The sequence below is a fragment of the Chamaea fasciata genome, unplaced genomic scaffold, assembly GCF_029207755.1.
Source record: "Chamaea fasciata isolate MVZ Bird 193981 ecotype frontalis unplaced genomic scaffold, bChaFas1.0.hap1 SCAF_15, whole genome shotgun sequence".
Classification (NCBI taxonomy): Eukaryota; Metazoa; Chordata; class Aves; order Passeriformes; family Sylviidae; genus Chamaea; species Chamaea fasciata.
The window spans coordinates 8,678,333-8,697,394 of NW_027094100.1; the positions used below are offsets into that span (position 1 = coordinate 8,678,333).

Consider the following 19,062-nt stretch of genomic DNA (forward strand, 5'->3'; position numbering starts at 1 on the left):
TTTGGATGATGAAGATGCTCGAGGAAATGAAAATAAGCTCTCCCACATTTTTAGTTCAGCAGGCATCACTGGGAACAGCAGAGGAGATCTGAATCCTGGAGTGAGTGCTCTGTTCTCCCATTGAATTGTTCTTGACATGAAAGTGATTAATCTGGACACTGCAGACAATAAATCCTTTGTGAACAAAACGGTCCAGCTTTGTTTACAACAACTGGATGTTTCTATAATCCTCCTGTTAATATTTTCCCTCCAGTGTAAAAACTACACACTTGGAGTTGGGGCTTTTGACACAGAGCAAGTGGAGATGCTCCCACGTCTGGAGTGTGCTGTTGGCAATGTTTCAGAGGGCATCAAAGCCGGAGCCTGCAGTGTGTCCCACTAATGGGACAAGCCAAGGGAAGGGCAAGGTCCTGCCACAGTCAAATCAGCAATTTCTCCAGAGTTACATGGATGCCTGTCACAGAGCCAGAAACTAAATCCTAGCTGTCCAAATTGGCTTTCATTACCTTAACTATACACTTACCCTTCCTTTATTATTTCCTATCCTCTTTTACTTGCCAAACATTTAAACAGCACTAAAAGGAACAGAGGCAGTGTGCTGGTGTTGTATTTGCTGCTCTCCATACACAGCTCTGCCATAAATTATGCCAGCAAACCCCTTGATCGGTACATGGAATAAAGCTTTTTGGGTCGTGGCAGAGAACAAAGGATGCTGGGTCATGCACAGAGAGCGTATGGAGCTTTGGTTTCACTTCTGAAATACTGTGGTAAACTTCAAAGGAGGACCAATGCAGAATTTAACAAAAAAACTGACCCCAGGCATCAGTTGATGTTCATGACGATGGAAATACTCTCTGGCTCTCCAGAAACTCTCAAGCACAGAAAGGGCAGGAGTTGCTTGACAAGAGAGCAGTCTTATGTAACAGAGTTTGGGCAAGAATCACATTCTGAAACTTTACCATAAATTAAAAGGTTCATTTAAAATGACCATTAATAGATAATGCAATTACTACTATGGATTCCTCGAATTTTTGCTTGATTCAAAATTTGCTTTAGTATTGACAGAAGTTCGGTCATACAAAATGTTTCAACGAGCTCACCCTTCCATTAGAAACCCAATTATGTGGTTTTGCTTTATTTTCCCTCGTACAAACTCCATCTGAGCATTCCCAGTACAAAACAAGCTTTCCACACTTAACTAAATCTCAGCAAGAGGTTGCACATGATCTTAGGAAGTGCCACAGAAACCATTCCCATTGCTAAGCACATTTATTGGAGTAATTGGAACAGAACCGCTGCCACAACCGTCAGGCTAATTCCTGCCTGGAGAAAAGACGTTAACTGGAGGCTGTGATTACGCCTCACAGACACCCCCCTGGTCTGGTATTCAGAGTTTTCACAAAAATATTTTAACATTTCACTTTTATCGAGGCACATCAATGCAAGCAAGTTTCCAGTCAAAAAGGACATGCTGTGGTGGTGCCGGCAATTTCCTCAACCCTAGCTCCAGTAGCAACACACAGCATGAGGAATTGTCTCCCCATGCCCCCAGCACTGCCTCCGTTCCTGCTCACAGCCCCAGAGCTTTCACAGAGCTCCACATACAAATACATTTTTGCACGATTTAGGCTTCGTGGTTGTCATAATTTTAATGCATGTTTTGCATCCCAGGCAGGCCATTTATAACATCCCAGTGTAAAACCTTCCCCAGATGTCAGAACTGATCACTCAGAGGTGCCCTTCAGCAGCCCCACAAGCCGTGTTGGATCTTGCTGAACTTTATGAACTACTGTTTATACAAATCCAGCAAACCAACTGTGGGATCTTCAAGCATTTCCTATGAGTGATGGAGCCCTTCACGTCCCCCTTGCCTGTAAAAAGCCCCAAACCTAAACACCAGAATCGGGAAAAAGATAACCCTGGGATAAAGTGTAACTTCTCCCAGAGATTTGATTTAGTTAGGAACCGAGAAGGGCATCTGTGTGGAAAATAGTTCTCCAATTAGGGGAAATTGTTCAGCACAGAAATATTTATTGAATAATTTCAGAAAACCCCAGGATTGAAAGTGAAGTAACTAGTGGTGGGTCCCCTCTGCCTGCCATAAATCAGTTCTGCACTGCCAGACCACAATACTCTGTGACAGACAGTCCAGATAGCGGGGATCATGTTCATAATTTCTAACAAGGAAATTATGGTCCATTAAATCCCAAGATAAATAGTTAAAGTACTCGGGTTACCTGTGTCAGTGAATAGAATAAGGGAGAAAGTTGCATGTCCTCTAACTTTCGACTGCCGGCCCTTCACCTAGGGCGTTTTCTCTTCTAAAAAAGGTAGGCTCTGCCACGCCTGGCTCTACGCCTGATTCATGGAAACGGCAGCAAAAAGGGGAAAGTTTGGTAAATGGGAGGAAGTTTTTCAGAGAGGAGAAGCCGGTGACACATGGAGCGAACCCCGCGGCGGAGCGGGGCCGGAGCGCCTTCCCCGATCCTGTCGCCCCGTCGCGGTTCTGCCGGTCCTGCGCACCCGCCCGCGGGGCTGCGGAGCCGCCCGCGCCGCCTCTCACTCACCTCGCGGAAAAGCTGCTCCACGCGGGGCTGCAGCGCGTCCAGCAGCGGCCCGTGGCCGGCGGCGCCCCGCTCCTCCAGCGCGGCCAGCCGGCCCTGCAGCTCCGCCGTCTTGGCGCCCAGCAGCAGGCACACGGCCACGGCGGTGAGCGAGAGCAGCAGGCACAGCGCGGAGGTGGCGGTGCCCGCCGCGCCGGCGGCGCCGCTGCCGCTGCCCGCGCTCATCGCGCCGCGCTCCGCGCCGCTGCGCGGGGTCCCGCTCGGCTGCCGCCCGCCTCCCGCCGCCGGCGCATCCAGCGCCGCCCCGTGCGCGCCGCGGGCGTGGGGCCGGAGCTGCGGAGCGCCCGCTCTCCTGCGCTCGCCCCGCCAGCCCGGGTCTTAAACGGAGGAAGCGGGGGGTGGCGGCTCCCCCGCCGCCTCCCCCCGCGCTGGGGAAGGGGGGATGCTCCGAGCGCGGCCCGCCGCCCCCCATGGGGGATTACGCGGAGCAGATCCCACCCCCGCTGCCCGGCCCCCCGCGGGGACCGCTCCCCCACGGCCCCGTCCCCGCCCGCCCGCGGACCCCGCGCCCCTCGGGGTCCCGGCCGTGCTGCACAGGCGGGGCGCTGCGAGAGCCACTCCGGAGCGCAGGGTGCCGGCGGGGCTCCGGTCCCCGCTCCGGTGCCGGCAGCAGCGCTGCCCGCGGCGGGGGCGGCGGCGGGCGCGGGCCGGGCGCCCTCCAGCGGGCTCCCCCCGCCGGGAGAGCGGGCGGGCGGCGGCTGCGCCCGGCCCCGGCTCCCCTGGAGCGTGCGACCTGAGAGAGGTGTCACCCGAGCGGGAGCTTTGTGCTCTCTGCCCTACAGCCCGTCTGCTCCGCGAGCTGTTTTAGAGAAGAGACCGTACCCGGAACCCCACCACGCAGTGTGACTCACTGTTACCTCAGTGGAGTGCTCCATCCACTTTCGTGAGCCTCTGAACGAGAGAAAGCTGCTTAGATAAGCACCGAGCACCTACATATTCTGTCGAACCTTTTCCTCGCTGTTACACAGAGCATCACAGCTCTTAATTTACCCATAAAACCTCCTCCTGCAACTTAATGCTTGTCTAGATTCTAAGCACATGGTATACAAATTTCAGTGTATCCTTTGCCCCCTAGAAACAGACGCTTGCCCTTCGAGGAGTAATTCTTACTTCTAGAATAGATGATTGAAGCCTAGGACAGAGTTAGGAAATGCTACAATGTCAGTAACATTAACAATGTCAGTTTCTAATTAAGTTTGTTAATAAAACACACACACACAGAGGGATAGACACAGGCTTCTTGTAGCTATTCCCAAAGCACTTAAACCAGGCAAATCCATAGCATTTGCTGACAAGTTCCTGCTCTCTTCCAAATCCTGAAGACAAAAACTCCAGGTTTCTGTGAGACCCTCTTACCTCCTTTCCCCCCTCCTTTGTATGAGCTTACCAAGACTTTCCTTACAAGCTCCATGAGAGCATTAGAACATGCACACTGCCCTCGTTTTTGGGGGAGATGCTTGGGTGCAAAGCATCTTGTCCTGTGTGACCCAAGCCCTCCATGCAGCCCTGATATCCAGACACTGAAGAACAGGCAGGACTGATCACTCCTGCAGTAGATGAGCTCCTGCCCCTGAGAAATGAGAAACCCAAACCCCTTTCCCGTGCAGTTTAGCCTTGAATTCCACTCTCCCCTCACTTGGATCAGCTTCTGGAGCCCCATATCTCACACAATGCACTTAGTGATGAACCCTGGCTGCTCACTTAAAAGAGAGCTTTATTCTGTCGTGTCCTCCATGTTTAGTAGCAGTGTGACTGGTTCATTATGGAAATGCACACTATTAGTCTGGTCTGCCTAGCTGACCCATCACAGACTGTATTTTGAAGGTACAATAGCTGGTACGGAAATCCAAAGGGCAAAAGTAGATGTGAATGCCCTTCTACTTATTTAACAGCTATAGCCATTAGATCCAAGCATGCAAAGATTACCAACTTAAAGTATGATGATGACAATGGGGGGTTGTGGTGTGTGCACATAAAAATCCATCCCCTGCAAAAGCCAGCAGCACTGAGGGCAGGGCTGCAGCACCAGAGGCTGCCCCGGCGTGCTGCTCAGAGCCCCACACCTTCCCTGGGGAGCCCAGGGGCCTTGGGATCACATACCTGCAAACCAGCACCGGGTGTAGACGCTGCAAGGCCTGCAAAAGCACTTGGCACCTTGCTGCAGGTGCCACACTAATCCTGATAGTGCTTTTAAATTTACTGGAAGAAGTAAAGTCGATTTAAACATGGCTTTGTAATAGGACTAGGCTCTATCTCCTTTACCAAGGACAACAAATTTCAGTACCTACACCACCAGCTAGAAGCACGCTGTAAGCAAGAGCGCACCATCTTTCCCTAATTTCGATAGAACTGTTTTATGGTTACAGTTTTATTGTTATAGCAGCATATAAACTTTTCTCCCCATCTGCCTTTCATTTGCATTGCTTAGCTGATACAGTCAGCCAAGTCCTTGCTTTGCCTCTGAAGCTGCGGGACGGAAAGCACTGTGGGAAGAAGGAATTCACTCTTGTCCTGGTTAGCCCTACCGAGCTGACCTGCATGGCATAGACTGTTACATTTTCTGTCACACCAAGCAGAAACAATGTCATCAACACGGACATGCAAGCAAAGGAGGTGGCTATGATGAGCTGTAATCAAACCCAGGAGGTGGCACTGGTAACAGAAGATAAGCTTTCAAAGCCTGGCCCAGCTCTATTCTACCCCCAGCTCAGAGATATGCATGTCTGGAGCCTCTTGCAAATGAAGCTGCCTTGACATCAGTTTAAAATCTTACTGTGCATTAGGGTAACTCAGCAAGCAAAAAACCTGAAGTCAGGCTCCTGTGGAGCCTGAAACAATTTAGTTTCCTTCCTTTGAAGAAAGGCTTGTGCAGTGAAGTCAAGATTGAAAAAAATAGCCAAAACTTGTTTACAATCAGAATGAACTTTTCTCTGGAAGGCTCTCTTCCTACTGCTCAGCACACCACCCTTAGTGTCAAATGGATTAAGAGCTGGTGTAAAAACCATCAATTTATAGACATGGAAACCCCAAAACTCCCAAAGTACATTAAGGGGTCTGAGAAAATTGCACCATGTTCTTCTCAGCCCAGTACCAGAGTTCAGGAGTCACAACTGAGAACCCAGTCAACTCCATCCTGTACAGTCTCAATGCCAGCATTTCTCGGCTCTCAAGGTCACTTCATTTACCAGTAACTACAAATAAAGCTCCACAGAAATATACACTGAAGACTTCAGAATGATCTCATTACTGCAAGAGCTCAAATACGCTACAATTCTGTGACAGGCTGTATTTCTCTGCAGCACGGTCTAAAAATTTATTATGAAAATGTTCATCTTTACTGATCAGAAACAATACTGAAAGTAGGAAATGTTACTTTTCAGACCTTAACTAAAAAGATTAGCTATGAATACTTAACACCAAAAGCATCAGGCAAGTCTGCAAGAGCTAATTAGCTGGTTGGGGAGCAATGCACCTACCTAACAGAAAATCTGGGAAAAAGGTGACCCACAAAAGCTACCTACTTAGGATTCACACTGCTTCCAACCATGTTTCAAAATGCCATCACACTGTTATATACAGCATAACTAGGTGGATCTTTTCTTCATGATTAATAAAGGAAGTGTTGGGGAGTGTTTCCAGAACACCTTCAGCTAGATCAGACTCCTCACCTACAGCCAGATGATCCACTAGCATTATATGTAAAAGAAGAGTGATGCAGACTTTCAAAAATGAAAATTACTTTTATTTTCCACTTGGATACCCATAAGACTACAACTGCTCAACAAAGTAAACATAACAGTTATACAAAACATATGTCATTATTTACAGACTTAACTGTACAAAATAATTTAAAGCTTACAAAAGTTTCATGCAACCTCTGCTGACTGACTGACACAGTCTAGGAAATCTCCTTGAAGAAGCATAGAAGATCTTTGAATTTATTTATTTAGCGGATCAAAAAAAGGATGCTGCAAGGCTTCATCAAGAGTAATTCTTTTGGCTGGGTCATATTCCAGCATTCTGCGAACAAGGTCAAACAGACTTTGATGATCTGTGTCCTGGCAATGCATGAATTCCTGAAAGAAAAAAGCAAGAGATATTTTAGAGAGAGCTTTCACAACTGCATTAAGAGCAATAAAAATGCCGTCTCCTACCTTCAGGGGCTTGCAGCGTCTCCTGACGTACCGGCCTGCAGAGCTGTGCTCATCCCAGTCCAACTGGTCATGGTGAAAATAATGTTTTCTGCAAGACAAGGGAAGTAATAGTTAGTTGATGTCAATGCACACAGCAAGCAGATGCTTTTCCAAGTTTTCAAACACCATTAGGTGTTCCTGCATGTATTTCTGCATTTGGGAGCTAACATTTATTTTAGTGTGTATTTGTTTAGAGATCGGAACATTTTTTATTACTGCTGCCACAATAATTAGAAAACAATAACTTTTTTTTTTTTTTTTTTTTTTTTTTTTTTTTTTTTTAGTACTACTTGAATCTACTGCAATTGCTGCTTTCCAAACTTTTTCCTGTTTTTCAAAATGCACTAGAATAGACTGGACAACTCTAACAAACAACATACATTACCCAACCCAGAATTACTGGAATTCTTCTCTAACATGAGTTACAGAATTATCTACATGAGCTGGCAAGAGAGCAGCTTAAGTTAGAAAGAAAACAGACCATCAAATCCCAGGACCTCTAAATTTTGGACATAGAGGGCTCAGGGGAGAACCCTGTGCTGGCTGCTTCTCCTTGCCATGGAAGTGAGAAATTCCTGCTGCATGGAGTTGTCTTTGAGGAAGGAGACGGATCACTGAAGCACATGTCTGACGGATATGGAGGGGCAGCAGAAGAGGATGACAGCTGTATTAGCAAGCAAGGACCCCCTTCCTCCTTGCACTAATTATTGTGATGATAACATGTTCTTTATTCTCAGAGTTTCAAGAAAAATTGATGTCTAATACTGTTCTGGTGACCTTACCAAACTCAGCTTTAAAGACTCAGGAACATCCACACTCAAGTTACAGTTCAAAAGGCTGACCATACTCAAATCAAAAAACAGGACTACTGTCAACTACTTAAGGTAATAAAAAGCCCATGGATCTCTGTTGATCTGCAGCAACTCACAGCTTACAATGGCAACTTTGGAATTTCTCTTGTAAGAGAAAACCCAAGGCAATTTATCACTTCTATAATGAACATACCTGGATTTCTTGATCATGTGAGTGGGCAGAGGCCCCAGTATTCTTTCCATCATTGCCAGGTGTTCTTTACTATCATGAGTCTGTGTGGAAAAAGCAATGAAAGCGCTTAGCACATTTTTCTCCTCTGAGCCACTTGGTGACAACACTCAAACTGCAAGCAAGATTTTGCTAGAGCATTGTCACAGTATCTTTAAACACTGCCACCTTCAATTATTAAAAACAGATTACGCAATGCAGATTATACAACACTTTCCACAGTTAGGATGACCCTTGAACAACAGTTCACAAACCAAATATTGTACAAATGTTTTCTTTACTATTAAGTCCAGCAGTATCATGACAGTCTTCTTCACTCAAAATGCCAGAAAATATCATCTTAGATACTCTGAAGGAGATATCAAAGATGTAACATCTTCCTGTATGGATGCTGGTTTTCCAATCTCATCTATATAATCCTTAAAATCCCATGAGGTTATGTGTTTTACATAGTTAAGTGTATGTCATTGAAAGATTAAAATCAGTAGTCTGTAAGAAACACATTCTATTTAAGCTTATGTACACACCTGAAAAACTGTAAATCCCAGGTAATACTCAATCAGAATACAACCAATACTCCACACATCACACGGCTGAGACCATCCCAGTGCTGCAAAATAGGCAAAGTTTGTTTTACTAAATTTTAGCACATTCTCAAAATCTGTAACCCACAAGGCATATGCCCAGTTTCCACACATTTACTGACGCCCACCTTAACCCCCACATGTTCCTCCAAACCCTGGTGTTTTTTTCTGGTTTTGGAGTATTTCTTTCACTGTTTACTCTCAATTTTACTGCCATCATCTGAGACGGCTGATTATCACAACCATGAGCAAACTACTCCAGTTTATGAAGTAAAGACATCTGAATGAACTGTAATGAACTTTCAGAAGATTTCAATCTTTACTGACCTAGAATAACCTCAGGAGCTCTATAATGTCTTGTAGACACTAATGTACTATGATGCTCATCATCAAAAGTTGCACTTCCAAAATCAACGACTTTGATGTCTGTGTTTTTTAAAGTGCGTTCATCTCGTTTCTGCAAGAAATCAAAATGCTGTTAATACTCTTTAAAAGCATGCTTAGGCAAAAGGCATTATCACGTTATCTTCAAAGTACCAGCTAGCATAAAATGTGTAACAAAACATTTCCTCCAAATACTTTAATTCCTGTGCAGCTCAATGCTGCAAGAAAGAAGAGTGGGTAACAAAGTGATTTAATCTTAACACCCAAAACAGCTGAGCAAAGACCATTCACAGTAACAAGAGTTCTTTTCCTCCTTTGTTAACCTAAAGCTAACTCCAGTTACTTGTTATCTTTGTCTTTTTTTTTTTTTTTTTAAGAGAAGTTTCAATGAAGACAGAAGTAGTGCAATTCAAGTTGGGAGAAACAAAGAACAAACTTACCATTTTGGCATTGTACTTCACTATGTAATCAGACTCCACAAACAAGATATTTTCAGGCTTTAAATCTGTGTGAGTTAGTTTATTATGGTGTAGAACTACAAGGAAAAAGAGAACAGTATTCCATAACTTGAACATTAAATTCCTAAAGGAGAAACCAAAACACATCCATATATTTGAAAGGAGTATTGAAATTTACTTACAGTTTATAGACTGACAAATTTGATAGGCCATGTTCCTAATGTCATTAATATGAAATGGCAGAAAGCTGTTTTCCTTAATAAAGTCATAAGTACTGAGCCCCAGTAGCTCAAAAACAATACAGACATGGCCATGGTGATCAAACCACTCCAGCATCTGCACGCAGCGGCTTAAAAGAGAAAACAAAAAAAAAGAAAACAAATGAAAATCTATTGAACAATTACTTCCCTCAAATCCTTGGTATGCTGACTACTCAAATTTCATACTTACAAATTGCTGCTTGGATCCATGTTGTTCAAGTGCTCCAACACCTGTATTTCTGAACGGGCTGCCTCCCGGTATCGACCAACATTTTTCACTATTTTAACTGCTACGTGCATTCCTCTCCTTGAAAAGAAAGTAAAGCATGGCAAACTGGACCAATTATTCCTAAATACCCACAACCCCCAAGCAGCTTGATTTTAATAAAAGAAACACAGGAAGATTAAAGGTCATGGAGAATTATGAATTGGATTAGGGGAATTTGATTTAAGCATGCTGCACTCAACCAGAACCGTTTTTATAAAATAAAAGTAATCCTGATCTTTCCTTTCTCAAATACTTATAGTATATGCTTTCTTAGTGACTTCTCAGTGTTATTATCTCATCTGAAGCAGAATAAACATTGGAAATCTGGCAACAGAATGATTAAAAAATTAACGAAGTTTTCAGTTGAACAAAAATTCTACAAAACCTTGATTTTTTTTTTTCCCCTGCAACTTGCACAACTTGTACTGGCTCTTTTCCAGTGCTCTTACGGAATCAGGGGAATTGAGTAACTTCTGAAGTTCGGATTACGAGCATTTCATACCAGTGAAAACTGCCCTGCACTGAATACCTGCATGCATTTAGACTGTAAGGCTGTTACTTAAATGGAACACAGACACAACTCCTTCTGTCCCATTTGCTCTTAGACAATTTTTGTCTCTGTAGAGCTCTCTCAATTCTAATAACTTCAGAACACTCTGCCCTCACAACACGATCTGTTCTCTAGAACAGACTTAACTTATGAAATGACAGAACAAACTAACCAAAGGTAGAGGAAAAGGTACTAAAACCATGTCACAGAACTGCTGATATAAAACATACACTGAAAATAGTCTGAGTTCTACCAACTCTTGGAATATACAGAATAAATGGAAATACAGTTAAGTTTCTTCTCCTTCACCAGACATGCCACCACATGGAAGCAATCATTCCAATCATTTAAAAAGTACTGGATATTAGGTTACTGTTAATTCAAGAAAACTTTAAAGGATAATTTTGATTATAAAAACTGGGGAAAGCAATTGACAGCTCAACCAACTACAAGCAAGTGCTTTCCAGAAACTACTTTCAGTAAGAACTCAAACTGCTTTCTCAACATCTCACTGGATCTTAAAGTCTCCCAAACTAATGCTGCACTATTTAGCTGCTCTCATATTCTCCAGTTACCGCAGCAGCACTTACTAGAATCAGAAAAATGAAACAAAACAGTTCTCAATCATTAAAAAGGGCATTTGGACTGCAAATTTCTCTTAAATAAAATATCCTTGAGCTTTCATTTCTGATCTAAGTATCTTTTATCATGAGATCCACTGATAAAGATAACCCAACACTTACATATCATGATCTATGCACTCCACTACTTTTCCAAAAGCTCCTTCTCCTAAAGTCGCAACAATTTCATCTAAAAAGAACAAAGATAAGTTAGAATTATACAACTACTTAAAGGAGAATGAACATATTAATGTAGATTTAAAAATGTGCCATTACAAAAGCATAATTACTTTAAATTTCAGCATCAGAATGCATTATTTTATTGGACAGGAGTCATGAAAACAGTTAGCCAAAAAAACTATCTCTTGTTCTAATCTCAAGTTCATTTACTAATTGGAACTTTTTGAACACAGTATTTAAATTCTACAGAAAAGAAGATATGCAAAAAAACAAAAAAGCACAAAAAAAAAAAAAACAGAACAAAAAGAGCAATGAGATTTCTTTAGCCCCCCTCCTCTGACATACTATTCTAAACAGATTTTTTTCTGAAAAGTTTTTTAAAAGTGTTGAAAAATGTTCTATACATCTTGCTCTTAGAACGTCTCCACTTTCACAGATCAGGTGACCCTCCTCATCATCCTCTACACTCCTGGATCTTTTCCTTCGGTGACTCTTCTGGAAACGGCACCAAGATCGTCCAGCCAATCAATATATCAGAGTGAATTCAGGGCAGAATACGCAATTCATTCAGCGGGGAGATATTCAGGCATTCAGTTACACACCAGGCCACGAACAGTTGGCAGGAGCAATTTCAAATTCAGTCCCCAGAAATTCACAGGGCACAGTTTATGTTACAGAAGAAAAACATGGCAAGGAACAGATTTTCAGATAAATACTTAAAGTGATACAAGCAACAGAAAAAAAAAACAACACAATTCTGTCTCTCAAACAGTGGCTTAATTGAAGACAGATTAAGACTGCAACACTGCTATTTCTAATACTCTGCTAGCAAATAGCAAAAACCGGTATTTATTTACATACCTAAGCTCTCAGTCAGGTGAAATATTTCTGCTCTTGAAACATCCACTCACGTAAACAATTTTACTTCCCCCACGTTTAGAGAGGGGAGAAAAATTACTCTTAAGTCCTTAATTTGCATTATATAATCTAATACACCTTGCTGTTCTACTGCAGAAAAGTGGTATAAAACACCTGGAGCTGTAGATGCATCAGTGGGCATCATGACAATCATGAGAAATTCAGACAGCACACCTTCAAAGAAGGCAAGCAGCAAACTTATCCTATCTCACTAAGACATTAGCTGCCATTAGCTGGGCACAGGGTTTATCAAAGCTTTCTGGAATTAGGTGTAGAATTGTTCACGTCAATTTACCAGACATGCACATTCATACTTTCAATTCACGTTAAAAAGGCATGTCGTCTCAACTACTTTTAGCAGTTGGGTGGACAGCGTCTCACAATCTGCCTGAAAAAACACAGTTCATTATGCTGCAAAGCTAAGTGACAGCTGTACTTTAAAACAGGACAGCTACCTGTCTTCAATTTCAAGACATTTTTCAGATCAAACCCAGTGATTTTGACTATCAACCACCTACATTCCCAGTGTACAACCAGTACTGATGATCCCACCCCCCCACCCAACACTGATCCAAGAATCTCAACTAACAACATATTCACATGCTCCACAAACAGACTCAAATAAATACAAATCCTTTTTTAATAATGTATTTCTTAAAGTACCAGTGGATCAGGAATTGCAGCTCTAGCACTCATTTAAGAAGTCTATTACCACTAATTCATTAATAATAAAGTTAAAAATTACTCATACCGAATGCGATTGGTGACTGGAGCAATGATGTCTCTTATGCTTCCTTTTATGACTACTTTTCCTGCTCCGACCAGAGGATTTGCTATAGTGGTGATGGTGACTCTTTTCATAGTCTCTGTGATAATGCCTGTGGTCATACACTTCACAGAAGTCATTTCTGTATTCCTCAACATATCTCCGGTCATGATGGTCTCTTTCATTTATGGCTCTATCGTCCAAATAATGACTGAAAATATATTTTAAGTGAATGTTCTCCACTTCAAAAACTTGAGGTTCCAACAAGATAAGTGACCTGAGCTGAGTTACACAGTATCTGTCTTTACAGCAGAAATGTTTCTTTTTAATTGAATCCCTCCCCAAAAATAGTGGAGCTTTTGATGTTACTTTATTAGGAATTTAACAACATTGTCAGTCTCGAATACACGGCAGCCATCCACATGAACAATGTACCATCTGTCCACAGTTCGCATAGTAAGAAACTCAGACTTAAAAAGGAGAAACACTTGCTAAAATATACTGGGCAACTTCACTACAACCTTAAAAGTCACATGATAAACCACTTTCAATACAGAAATCATCCCTCTATGCTTTCAAAGCTCCAGGTGCTAAATAAAACCTAGAGACTGAGAGAAGTAGCGTCATTCTAAGTGCTTTGCAACCAACATTAAAACCTCAGAGATTATCTGGAACAAGGATCTTTTACACAGAAAACAGACCATTAAGAAAGCTGCTGAGGCACAGAGTTCCCTTACTGCTGTACGCCTACTCCTTCCAGCATTTTAATTAGCATGAGTATGAGCTTTTGAAAGAATTCCATTGGATCTTGTCAAGGAGAAAAAAAATCGAGACAAAACAGAAAAATACATCTTTCCAGTGAAATCAGTGTGGGAGAAAACACAAATCACTTCCAAATTAGTAAGAGAAATTCATACTTACCATTGTATTAAACGATTAAACAAACCTTCTCCTCCTTTTGTTCACATTAAACTAAAAGGCATCCTTTTCACTTGAAATTTAAACTGATTGTATTCAAAACCCAACATTTAACTGACACCACTGAGACACACCAGTAACATTTACCTGCTTTTATTCAATAACTTCTATTTAATGGTTCAGGCGCTGTGTTAACAATTACCTATCAGGCTTGTTTTAAGTGAGCCAAACCATAAGTAACTGACAACTCTGGACATTCAGAAACTCCTACCCTGAAAACATATTTACTTTAGACATGGTAAGAAACATTTGCACTACTCAGTTGAGAGTCTTATACCTTTCAGAAATGCGACTGGGTTTATAGTGCTTGCTCTCTTGGCCGCTGCTGTGGGACCTCTTTCTGCGTTTGCGGCTGCTGCTGTGCTTCCTCTGATCCCAGCTCCTTCTGTCGTCCCACTCAGGACAATGGGATTGCTTTGAGTGCCTCATTTCCCACTGCAAAATACAATAATAATAATAATCATGATTTTAAAAGAATATCAACAAACACACACGTAGGTGCAAGTCGACAATGGTAATTTGAACAAGCATGACAGAACTGAAAAGAGCCGTTTTTCCTCAGCTCCCTCCCCCCATTATTTCAATTTGGCAGGCAGACACAGCTCCCTCATCCCAAAGCTAATGCTGTTATGAAACACAAATCAAGATTAAATAGGCCAACTCATCTTCATTTAATAGCTTCAAACATGTCATTATAGCCTGTTTTAAATAAACTCTCAAGTGACTAAACACAATAGCATCCTTAAAGAGCCTTCTATTGGAAGAAACCTTCCTCTCCAAACATCCTCTAACAAGAAAACTTGGATTTAGGTCGTTCTACTACTACATGAAAATCAAATATGCACAATTATATCTAAAAACTTCTCTCACTTAACTATTTACAGTCACTTTTTAGCAACAACCACCATGAACTCTGATGGATTCACACCACTTTGGAGCACCTGGAGCCAAGTCACAACTTTTGCACCCTATCAGCATGCAGGACTGTGGGTGTTCTACAGTTCAGCTTATTTGCCAAAGAGAAAACCCACCAGCTTCTCTTGCTGGATGTTAGGTGCAGGAATTCTTTGTTCAAACAGGTACATGCACAACTGGAAAAAAAAAAAAAAAAGGCAAAGTAAAACATGGCTGTAGAATTCAAGAGTGTAACAAAACCAATTGTTATTTGTTTATTCGCGTGCAGATGTTTTTTGAAAGTAAGAACAACCTTCTATATCTACGACAGTATATTCCAAAGAGTGAATTTATGAAAGATAATAAAAAGGTTCTGCAGTAAGCAGTGACAGTGAGAACAGCAGTTTAGAGACAATGACAGCAATAGAGTAGAAAAATCATGACTGTAAATCATGTGTAAATTGTGCAAATCCGTGTAAATTTACAGAGAACAATGCCTCTATACAAAGAGAAGGCATTAAGATGGAACCTCCTAGAACATGCAAATGACAGGCCTATTCTGAAAAAAAAAGGGTATTTTGATACTTTCAGAAAACCTGTGAGGCTGGTAATTAAAAAAAAAAACCCTAAAAACACCTACAGACATCTGCAACAACGGTTTTAAAATCAAAAATATATTACCAAACTGTGCAAAATAAGTGCCTTGTATACATTTTGGGTGAGTCATGATTCACAAAATCTTACTCACTTGTGAGATTCTAATAAAAAATGTAGCAAATGACAAACAAAAACACCTGAAAAATTAAAACCGACTTGGGTGTTTCATTTACGTGCTTTAACTTCTCTTCTTACACAGCTCCAAAGCCATTTTCCTCTATTTTCACCTTACATAACTCAGGTTCCAGTTACTCCTGAGGTGCAGAGCTTCACACATACTCAGTTATAGGTGAACTGAAAATTCTACTTATGGTTGCTTGGGATTTTTTTTTCTTTCCCTACTTGGCAGAATGCAGGCTGCATTAAGGCTCTGTAATGAACAACTATCTAAATAAAATCACCAATAAACTGTCCTGCAGAGCATGGCTTGGGGGCGAGAAGGACGGATATTTGACACAGGAAATTGGAGAAAATGCCTTGTTGAAGACTAACTCCTGCTTAACTACAATCAAATGCACGTATCATTCGTGAAATTCAGATAAAAATTACAAATTCTCTCCCTAAAGGAGCCAAGTAAATTCAAATGAGGAGGAAACGGACAGAATCGGTCTGAGGCCATTTTAAGGTGGAAGCCAACTCAAGGTTTTTGACTACTGTGCTCTATCTGATTTTATGCGCCGAAGAACTTCACTTATGTAATACTGACAGCTGCCACGAACATATGCATTCCTGTAGCATGTGGAACTAATCCATATCACAGGCAGTTTTCACTCCCACATTTCGCCATAAGGTTCCTCAAGCAGGAGCCATTCCCCTTTCGAACAGATCCATACGCACACAAGAGCCGCGGAAGCCCTGCCGTAATCTGCCTACACAGCAATTTCTAAATGCCTCTCCTCAAAATCTTGGCAGGCGGAGGAGGTCAAAGGCTTATTCCTTTGGGATGGCCGAAGTCCGAGCCCGCAGATCCTGGAGGGGACAGCCGCCACCCAGAGCCGGGGCACAGAGCTCACTTGCAGGCCGCGTTTCCCCGGGGGGCCTCCGGGGAAGGAAGGGCCGGTCCCCGCTGCCACCTGGGCGGGCGCCAGGCACGGCCGGGCCGGGGGAGCCCAGCTCCGCCCGCCCCTGCCCCCCGCACAGACCCCGACAGCGCTCCCGTACCGAGCGAGAATCCTTCTCCCCCCTCAGCACCTCCTGAAGCGGCGCTTGACGCGCTCCGCACCGCGGAGACAAGGGAAGCAGCTCTCTCACCCCACCACCCCCCCCTTCGTCCTGCGTCCCCTCCATTTCCCCGCTGCTTTGTCCCCCCTGGAAACAAAAAGGAGTGAGGAAAAAAGCGAAGGCGAAAAGAGAACGAAGAAGGCCCGCCCTCACCACTTACAATCGGAAGAGAAAGCGAGCGAGCTCCGAGTCCGCCCTGCGCGTACAGACAAAATGGCGGAGGAGAGCGCGGGGAAGCGACTTCCCCCTTCTCCCCGGGTTTCGCGGCGTCTGTGCTCTGTGACGTCAGACGCACGGCGTGTGGGCCGGCGGGGCGGGAGCGCCGAGCGCCAGGAGAGGCCCCGCCCCACGCCCCGCCCTTAGGCGGGGCCGCCGCCATGGCGACCGCTCTGAGGGGAGCGCGGTGCTGTTCGTCCCGTCCCGCCCCGCACGCCCGCCATCGACTTTACTCGTCTTCGTAGCTTTGTAAGCCAGCCTCATGGAGGAGTTCAAGCATCGAGGGCCAGTTCAGAGGCCACTCCAGAGCTGCTGGCCTGCCCTCCTCTGGTGCCTCATCGAACTCGTGTAGCAGTCCAAAAATCACTAAGTAGTCCCGCCTGCCAATTAATTCCTTCTAATGAGCTCCCCAAACGCAGCGTTTAAGCCGTTTGGTGCGTGGGTTGGTTCCGCAAGTTAGGTCTGGCTTCAGGCTCGCAATTCTCTGTGCGAGCCGTTCATGTGCTATGCTCACGGTAAAAAAGCAATAAAATATTTTAGCTGCTGGAGCCTGCTGTGGGATGGCAGATCCAGCTGAGTCATGTCCTGGCACAGACAAAACCCGGTGTCCGGGCCTGAGTTACTGCGGGGTTGATGCTGGACTGCACAGGGGAAACTTGGTGTCACCAACTCCTCCTGCCGCCATTCACACAGAATTTAATAAAGGGATTGTTGTTACGAAGTAAAGAAAAGCAAGCCCCAAAATAGGGAAACATTGAACTGAAGTGCAAGCTTCAGATTTAGGAGCTCACGATGTTTTATCTGGGAAAAATCATAATCTCAGAAGGTTAATGGGTAAACTGAAAAATTCCTGAACTCAGGGACTCCTTCCCAGAATAATTTTAGCACTATCTCTAACACAGCAAGGTTTTGCAGCTGAAGCAAAATCCAGAATAGCTACGGTGTGATGCACTTTTAATTTAATGAGTGCTGTTGCCTTTTTAATGTCAATCCCCAATAACATTAGTTAATTGTTCTAAAATGAGAGCATACTTTTGCATTTGTGGTTTTAGAATTTTCATTAAAATTCATTTGCCAACAAGCATAAGGTAACCATTCAAACCTGGTTTGCACTAGAGTGGAAATACTGTTCCTCCTCTGGGGTTTCTTCTTGTTTCTTAAAAACAAACAAACAAACAAACAAACCAACAACAACTAAGATATAGAGCGTTGACACCTCTTTGTTGCCCCTGTATTTTAAAAAAACCTTTTAACCTCATAATTCACGTTGTATACCAAATCTGTTAATGCCAAATATGGCTTTGATGCCGTTGCTTCACTGTTTCTCATTTAGCACCTAAATGATTGGTTATTATTTATAAAAATCTAGTAGTACCTGCCAAGCATTAAGAGTTTTCCCAACATCCACTGATGCTGTCTGAGGAATTCTCTCAGACTGCAAGCAGCAAAAAGAAACATAAAATTAAATTTACAGAGAGTGAACATGCACTTGTAAAGAGGCAGAAAATATCCATGCACCTGCTATTAGCCAACTGTACCACATAATTACAATTTTTCGCTAATTTCTTAATCCAAGAGGTGTGTCTAGGAAGACCTTCTGGATTTTATGGAAAGTTTCTTGCTGGAAGGCTGATGACAAACCACTGGCTGGTATTCCTGGCAGGGCAGAGAGGATGGGATGTGACAGGATCATGCTGTCTGCCTTTCTTGCCTTGCTGCCTCTTCAAAGTTTTTACTGGGTTTTACCTTTGCTAATTTCCTCTCCCCCTATAAATGGATAACAGGGCCTATAACAGGGTGTAGCAGTTCAGGGACAATTTTGGGAAATCACATTTAATGGGAAAAAAGGAAATTAATGCAGAAGAGACTCTCAGAACTGACTGTCTTTGGAAGCAGGAAGATTTTAGGTTCTAGGATGTTTTGGTTCTCTCCTGTTAGGAATAAGGATCTTCAGCCTGGAATATAAAAGGTAGAAATAACTACTGTACATTGTGAAAACAGAATGAATGGCAGCTGTGAAAATTTGCTGGTTTCAGTCAGAGGCTTTCAGCTGACAGTTGAAAGAGGAATAAACCTATCAGGAGTTAATAATTGGACCTTTTTGAAGAAGAAAAGCAGTGTATAAAGGTTGAACCATCTTCATATCAAACATCCATAACGAAATTTCCCTCTGAAGCAAAAGCCTTACAATGGATTTTATAGAACGTGTCCTCTAGACAGATTGCAAAGCAGTTTCAGCTCCTGCTCTGT

The 19,062-nt window shown here is 43.1% G+C and overlaps 2 protein-coding genes across 2 annotated transcripts in view; both read right to left on the reverse strand.

Moving 5' to 3' along the window:
* COL23A1 (collagen type XXIII alpha 1 chain) overlaps window positions 1-2,789 on the reverse strand; it is a 176,926-nt gene extending 174,137 nt beyond the window's left edge. Inside the window, exon 1 of the mRNA XM_066196874.1 lies at window positions 2,568-2,789. Within this exon, the coding sequence (XP_066052971.1) occupies window positions 2,568-2,789 (222 nt within the window). The remainder of the gene's footprint in view (window positions 1-2,567) is intronic.
* Window positions 2,790-6,344: 3,555 nt separating this feature from the next.
* On the reverse strand, window positions 6,345-16,867 carry CLK4 (CDC like kinase 4). Its single transcript, XM_066196906.1, has 14 exons — window positions 16,757-16,867; window positions 14,856-14,915; window positions 14,102-14,259; window positions 12,832-13,057; window positions 11,567-11,657; window positions 11,106-11,172; window positions 9,735-9,851; window positions 9,467-9,633; window positions 9,267-9,361; window positions 8,770-8,899; window positions 8,386-8,468; window positions 7,823-7,902; window positions 6,779-6,866; window positions 6,345-6,700 (listed from the first exon to the last, which is right to left on the reverse strand). Exons 2-14 carry the CDS (start codon window positions 14,907-14,909, stop codon window positions 6,563-6,565), a joined length of 1,494 nt encoding a protein of 497 aa, XP_066053003.1. The 5' UTR covers window positions 14,910-14,915; window positions 16,757-16,867; the 3' UTR covers window positions 6,345-6,562.
* Window positions 16,868-19,062: the final 2,195 nt, after the last annotated feature.

Coding starts and splice junctions, on each gene's coding strand:
- CLK4 (XM_066196906.1), bottom strand. CDS start 14,909: ATGTACCTGTTTGAACAAAGAATTCCTGCACCTAACATCCAGCAAGAG. Junction 11,658..12,831: donor CCAGTCACCAATCGCATTCG/GTATGAGTAATT, acceptor TGCCGTTTCCAG/AAGAGTCACCGAAGGAAAAG. Junction 8,900..9,266: donor TGAAGTACAATGCCAAAATG/GTAAGTTTGTTC, acceptor GATTTCTTGCAG/AAACGAGATGAACGCACTTT.